Source organism: Bidens hawaiensis, unplaced genomic scaffold (assembly GCF_021521415.1).
Source record: "Bidens hawaiensis isolate Kalapana, Puna unplaced genomic scaffold, B.hawaiensis_p1.1 tig00029992_1, whole genome shotgun sequence".
Taxonomy (NCBI): domain Eukaryota; kingdom Viridiplantae; phylum Streptophyta; class Magnoliopsida; order Asterales; family Asteraceae; genus Bidens; species Bidens hawaiensis.
The window spans coordinates 197,553-205,095 of NW_027494992.1; the positions used below are offsets into that span (position 1 = coordinate 197,553).

At 33.3% G+C, this 7,543-nt stretch overlaps 1 protein-coding gene across 1 annotated transcript; it reads right to left on the reverse strand.

The window, feature by feature from the left end:
* Window positions 1-2,595: 2,595 nt before the first annotated feature.
* On the reverse strand, window positions 2,596-4,480 carry LOC143579851 (protein indeterminate-domain 12-like). The gene is made up of 3 exons (XM_077063032.1): window positions 4,354-4,480; window positions 3,624-4,023; window positions 2,596-3,311 (listed from the first exon to the last, which is right to left on the reverse strand). Exons 1-3 carry the CDS (start codon window positions 4,478-4,480, stop codon window positions 2,681-2,683), a joined length of 1,158 nt encoding a protein of 385 aa, XP_076919147.1. The 3' UTR covers window positions 2,596-2,680.
* Window positions 4,481-7,543: the final 3,063 nt, after the last annotated feature.

A 7,543-nucleotide genomic window follows, 5' to 3' on the forward strand; every position in this document is an offset into this window, starting at 1 on the left:
TATAAAATTTTATACATAATCGGGTTTCAAGCATATATTATTACTATTTAATGTGATTGGCTCCCGTTTACCATTTTATTGAAAACAAAAATTACATAATTTGATTTCAAAGTTTATACAATAAGACAATTTTTAAAGCGTATCATTATTAAGAGAGACATGCGATAGAAGAAACGGATCAGAAAGTCAAAAAGGATATAGAAACAACATGTTATATGAAAGATCATACTTTATTAAAGTAGACATTCGTAAACCTTGAAAAGAACTCAAGTTGAGCTCTTATAAACTCAAAAATCAACTCGCTATATTTCAAGCTTGTTTTATAAACGAGTTTGATAATATAATCTAACAAAAAAACTCTGAGTCAAAATTAAGCACTACTAATTCACTAAAAATGTGAATGTGGCCATAGCGCCGTTCCGTGTCCTGGTTTTGCTCACAATGTTAATAGTGACATGTATTCATTTGTCAACAAAGTGTTCTTATTGGTTGGACCTATTTGATTTCTTCTATTTAATACATTGCATTATTTGTTTCTTATGATATCTAATTATTGATCAACTTATTTGTTTCTTATGATATCTAATTATTGATCAACTCACATACACAAATGGGGGTTCGGGGTTCAGCTTGGGATGATTGAGTTTAGTTTAGGGCTGTTCACGACCCGAGTCGAGCCAAACGAAGGCTTGCTTGTTGCTTGGTTCGTTTAAACCGAATTGAACCGAACGTCTGAAATTCGAACCGAGCGAAAATGAAATGAGCCAAAATTGAATCGAGCATTTTCCATCGAACATCGAGCGATTTTCGAGCATTATTTATTTCTTTTTCACTTTAAAAGTTTCAATAAGAAACAAGTTTGAAGGCTATAGATAATATATTTTGTAAACAAATTAATAGTATTTAGACAAACGTATAATAGGTTGTAAATTTTTAGGAGAAAGAAATTTGAAGTGCGATACAATAAACATGTAAACAAACTTTTAGTATGCTAAAAAGTTGAATCGAACTAATAAAACTATACAATCGACGGAATAGGAAAATTTTTACATAGTTTAAAAAGTATACTTATATTTTATGTGTGTTGTCTATATATTTATATATTTGTTCATATATAAAAAGTATAATTATATATAAAATAAATTAAAAATATTCTAGCCGAACCGAACCGAACCGAGCAGACATTTGTTCGTTGCTTGGCTTGTTTTCAAACTGAACCGAGCAGAGCGGCTCGTTTACAATCAAGCAAAAAAACAAACGAGCTTTTTCAAACGAACGGCGAACGAGTTTAAGTAGTGAGCGGTTTGGACGGCCATATACTTCAGCATGAGAGTGCATTTGAGAGTTGAGACAAGTCCAATAAATAGGTATTAGCCCATAACTAACTTCTTTTCAGCCCAACTGATTATTTGTTAAAAGTCCATCTCTTTATTTTTATTAATGCCACAAACAAAACAAAAAAAATTAATAGTCACACCACTTACAGTGTTTTAACGTCACTCTACAACAAGAGCACCCACAACGGTGGTAGGTTCCCGCGTCAGGACGTGGTCGCAAAGTAGCGGACGAGGCACAACTAAGGAGTTTCCTTTTGTGGAGGTAAAGTCTGCGGATGAGGTTTGCTTATGCAGACGAGCAAGCATACATTTCTTTTTATATTAGTTATACCATTTCCATTCATTTTCGTTTTAACTTGTAAAAGATAAAACCAACCTAAAATGATATATTTTATAGCAATACCAATACATTAGCAGTATGCACTATGCAAATTAGTGTACATAAAATGAACTAATTAGCTTATGATTCCCTATTTTATTTAGTTTAACTCCTGTAACTCATATTCAGGATTTTAGAACACCATATATTGTTTATATAAGTTAAATGCATTAGTAAATACACAAATAACTTCTTTTTTTTTATAGAATTTATAAAATTATAAAATTTTACGAATTTCCACTCACTTTCCTTCCTTACACCCTCACATTTTGCGGGCACGCTATACCCACACCTTCTGAAATCTAGTCCCTAGACCATATGAAGAAAGGATCGAACGACCATTTGAAGGGGCAGACCATCAAATCATGGTCTCTTTACTTTTCAAACGGCCGTTGTAGGTTGTTTTCTAACTTTAAATATCTGAACAATAGACTAAATTTTTATGTTTATTTATACAATAACTCTGTTTTATAGTTTATTGTTTTCATAATTATCGTCGATCTTTGACTTTTTTTTTTAATATATACAAGCGCCCATTTTTCTTACTTGTATGAGACATCCGAAAGCTAGAAGAGGGCCATGTTTATTATAACTAAGAAAATTAGTTAATAGTTAACAATATATGCCAAATTTAATAATATGGAAAAGGCAAATCATATTTACTAGAAGAATTCATATTTTTAACCATTTTTGTAGATCCTCTTATGACCACAAATTATTAGTCACAGACTGAACAGTACACACTGCAATATCACAAGCATACACAACACACAAGTTTCTTTAAAACAAATTTAAGAAAACTTTTGTTTCTGTTGCAATAACACGCAACATGTTCCACTTCCTTGTACTATTTCCCTTCATGTGAGTCCCCTTGTCTCTTTTATAATCATTAAAATAATTGTCTCTATTTAATGCATCTATATTTATAAAACTTTGCCCTCATATGCTTCAATTTTGAATTGAATTAAGAATTGAATTTGAATAAACCTTGTTGAAGATTAAAACTTCTTTCATTTCCTCCAACGCCAAGAAAATCTTGAGTAAAATCCGAATCATGAGATGCATTGACGCCATTGCCTTTAACTTGCTTTAATTCTATCGAGTTCATCATCATCGTCATCAATGTGTCATCGTTGTTGTGACTAAAGGCATCAAAATTCGATAAACTTGTACTCATGACCCCAAACCGGTTAATATTAATGGGGCCAACACTTTGTGTCGACCCCATTTGAGTTGCCTTATGTAACAGCCCTGTGGCGGACATATGAGCCGCCACCGGTGGCCCAGTGGTTGAAATACTGTGGTTGTTCAACCACTGCACTGTTTCCAGTGGCAGCATTCCATTATTATTGTTCAAACTCGCACACCTCGAAAACAACGAATTACTAGGGTTTTCAAAATGCGAATCATTCCCGTTTTGGTCTAACCAAATTGGTAACATAGGCTTTGCCAAATTCATATCAAAATTAGTTTCTAGCATCCCCGGAAACCGCATCCCACCACCACCGCTCATCATCATCGAAAACGAAGCCATTCTCAAATTTTCTTCGGTTAAAGCATGACAAAACGTTCTATGCGTTATGAAGCTATCTTTCCTGATGATCATATACACATCAACAATTCAAGAAACATAAAAATATTAATGAACTTTCGTTATCCTTTTTATTGGAATATAGTATTTAGGGTCTTAGTATCGAGCTCACATGCCTGGTTTATCTCTATATATTGTAACGCTATTTAGTTGATTGCTTTCAAATCATTCAATTATAAACTTATAATATATATAGATATAAACCAGGTCGTGGGCTCGTAACTAAAACCCTAAATACTATATTCCAATATTTTTCAATCTTTAATCATTACGATCTAAACTTAACTATAATTGAGATGATATATGATTAACTTACCTATTAAAGATTGTTCCACAATCACACTTATGCTCTTTGGTACCACAAATCTTGTTATGAGCTTTCCAATCTGAGTGAACCGCGTACTTCTTCGAACACTTTTCGCATTTCCATTTCTTCTCACCATGTTTACGAAAAAAATGCTTCTTAACTCCGGTGAGATCTCCAAGAGCTCGAGACGGATCATGATGAACACAACTTGTTTCCGGACAAATATAAACCTTCTTCTTCACAGCTTCAAGTTTGTTTCTTTGTTTAAGCTTCCATGGTAGATTGTGTCCTCTTCTGTGAAGCTGTAGGTTTTGGTCTCTTTGAAAACCCTTGTTGCATATTTCACATGTGAACCGGTTCTTCGCAGTTAGAGATCTTGGAGATAATGCTATCACTTCTACATCTGGATCTGTATATTAAAAGAGTTAGTGGAAAGGCAATCTAGAACTTAACAAAGTGAAGTGGTTTTGATAAACGTCCGCAGGATAGAGATTAGACGGTCGTTTTAACAAAAAAATTTCAAAGTTTGAAGAACGACTGAATGGCCGTTATGACCAATAATTTTCACATCTAACCACCTATGGTTAGAGCGGCCGTTCAGATATTGTTCAAACGACAGACTGATACTTTTCAAAGTTTGACGTTTTTGGAAAAAACAGCTATCTGAATGTTTTGTGGACGGTCGCTTAATAGTGTGAAATAAAATAAGGGTGCTGTAGCTATAGCATGACTGTTATACCTGGCATGCCTTGGAGATTACGCTTTCGTTTGGATGAGTTTGAGGAATTAGGGTTAGGGTTTGAGGTAGGATCTTGGATGAGAGTTGAAAGAGGTGAAGGAGGTGATGAATGATATTCACAAGACATTTTTTATTACGTTAAGCTTGTGCACAAATTATTCGAGTGTACAACTTTTGTATATTTTTGTTATGTTTGAATATTGATAGAAGAGGATATCATTTAGAGAGAGAATGGTGTATAGATCTTACACCGGTTGTGTAGAATTTAGTCGATGAGACATAGACTTAACTTGGACCATATCTTTCTCCATTAGTGTCTCGCTAGTCACTAATTAGATAGATAATTATTACTTTTTGTTAGAACATAATTTTCAGAAAAGATAAGACAAAGAATTTTAATTATTGATGTTTTTTAAAGGGAATATCTTATAGATAACTAAGTTTTAAAAGTGTTTCAATTAGGTCACGCAGCATGCGTTTTTTTTCAAATCAGGTCATTAAATCTTTAAATTGAGTCTCATCGATTTTTTTGTGCGTTAAGAAGAAATGGTAGATAAGATGTGGGGGTCGAAATTTGTAATATATGTAGTTAAATTTTAAAAATTTTAAACAACGTTAATTATATTAAAACTTAAAAATAAAATCAACGTCGCCATTCAACTTCAACATAAAAAAAAAAGTTGAAAAAGATTTCCTATATGAAACAAAAAAGAAATTAGCTAAAAAAACATGTTAAAACCTTTAATTTGATAAAATATGAAAGTTGAGTGACTTAATTAGAACACTTTTTAAAATTAAGTGACCTAATTGGAACACTTTTGAAAATGGCTACTATTTTATGAAATTGCCCCTTTATTAAATTATGAAGGCTTGATGTAGCAACAAAGTTGTTACTATTTTATGAAATTGCCCCCTTATTAAATTATGGTTTGATGTAGCAATAAAGTTGTTACTGGTAAAATGAGAATTAAATGCGGTTGTGGCATGAAGTATAAATAAGTATACCAACAACTATTACAAATCGTGTTCACTACTAAATAAATAAGTATTATCTATGGTTCTTTATTGACGGACGTCGTTATTTTAGCCAGGCCGTCAAACCCTCAAAAATGTGAAAAATGTTAATGAAATAAATTGGTTGGCAATTAGTGAGGTATTAACAAGTGCAAACATAAATTTTGGCAGCGATCAAACCAATAGTTACCGACAAAAATACATTATAAGGTGAAACAAATATTTTCTTAAATTTTAACACAAATAACTATCATTGTATTGCACAATTTATTAATGCAATGTAAAGCGTCATGCAACCTCTACATAACAGTACCATATACTTTATTTGCTAGTGAACTTAGTGTAATCCAATTGTAGGATAAAAAAAAAAATCTTATTTCTACCTCAAATCAAATTTTCATGTATCAAATGTAGTAGGAAGGGTAGAGTGGTAATTTTAACTTCATTTTATTCATCTAATGAAAATTTTCTATAATGATTTTTTTAAAAGAAAATAGATTAATTGTACGCATGGCCGTCTCCGAGAATTTAAATGTCCCGGCCGAGGTGAAATATGCCGTAGGCCCTAATGGGTACGAAATAAATGGACCCGTAGGCCCAATATCTCAAATGGGTTTACTCACTGTCTTCGAGAATTTAAATGTCTCGGCCGAAATGAAATAAAAAGGTTAGTATGTCATAACGGATAACGAAATAAAAAGACCCGTAGGTCCATTATCTCAAATTGGTTACGAGTAAAAAAATATTGGACCCAATATCTAATAAGAGGATTAAGATCGGTACCTATTTTATAAAAAAATAAAAAAAAATTCGTGTCCCAAAAAATTAAGTGCTTCGGCCGGTTGTCCGGATTGCCCAACCCACAAGCCGGCTATGATTGTACGGGCGGAGAGGATGATCATCAGTCAACTAATCACATATTAGTTAGTTGCCCATTTCAAAAACGCTTATGGTTTAAGGTTTGTTCGAATGTAAGATCTTTCCATTCTCTAAAAATCGATTGAGGAGACTTGACGGTTCCAAACAGTGCAACAACTTTGTCTTTTTTGGGAAAGACATGCGTGTGATTTTCTTATCTTAGGTATGTTTTCTGTAATAAGTTCATAACCGAGACAAATGTTTAAAAATCGATTCATCCAGGAGGTAAGAAAATCACACGCATGTGTAATGTGTTACTATGGATTAAAATCGCACGCACATTCTCTCTAAGGTCATAAGAAAATCACACACGGTTGTTCTATGGTCAACTCACGCCCTCCTATACGCCCCATATAGAGCTATAGGAGGATATTTGGGGCTTATACGTCCCTGTATAACCCTATACGAGACGCGTATATGAGGTGTCCCTGATAGGACCCATAAAATATAAGTCTTTTTTTTAATATAGTTAAAAAGGGGTGTAGCTTTTGAGGTAAAAAAAAGAATTTGGTTATAATTAGTATGGCTTCATGCAGATGAATAGGCAAGGACGGTGGCCGTCAGTGACCTGACCTGCTGATGTGTCACTAGACCCCACAAAGATTCTTCATGATTTCTATTAAATTAAGTGGTAAAGTTATTTTCATACTGCTCATAATTATAACTATTTTAAGTTTTATTTGTAATTAGTGTTATAAAACTTGCAAGACGGTCGCTAGGCGGTTGAATCCTTTGTAGGGAGTGCTTGGGGTATTAGGAGAGTCCTCGGCTTGTACTCGGGCATGATAAATATAACATAAAATATTTATTGGATATTATATATATGTTAAGACAAGCATAATTCACGTCAAAATAAAAATAATTCATATGAAAAAAAACATAATTAAAAAATAACATCATGTTTTGTTGTTATTTTTAACTTTTTACTAAAAAAAAATTGGAGGCCGAGTAATCCCGAGTACTCCGACTTTTGACCGAGTTGGACCTTGGCGAGTAATAGTGGCCGAGTTGGGACAAGGCAGCAAGGTTGACGTCCGAGGAATCAGACTTTTACAACACTGTTTGTAACAGCGATTTAGAGCATATACAATAAGGCGTTTTTGAGGGTTGTTTTTGGGTGTTTTTACACATCATCAATTTTTGCTTATTGTGGATAAGATTTTTATAACTCATTTTTAAAAGAAGTTCTTGGGTAAGAACTATAAAAAAAGAGATAAAAGTGGGCCCTTTTACAGGTGGTGGGGGTTTTGGATGTAAA

Bases quoted from the DNA above. Each gene is read 5' to 3' on its own strand.
- LOC143579851 (XM_077063032.1), bottom strand. From the start codon at position 4,480: ATGTCTTGTGAATATCATTCATCACCTCCTTCACCTCTTTCAACTCTC. The intron at 4,024-4,353 runs GTATAACAGTCA...TTTAATATACAG, and splicing joins TAATCTCCAAGGCATGCCAG to ATCCAGATGTAGAAGTGATA. The intron at 3,312-3,623 runs GTAAGTTAATCA...TATGATCATCAG, and splicing joins TGTGGAACAATCTTTAATAG to GAAAGATAGCTTCATAACGC.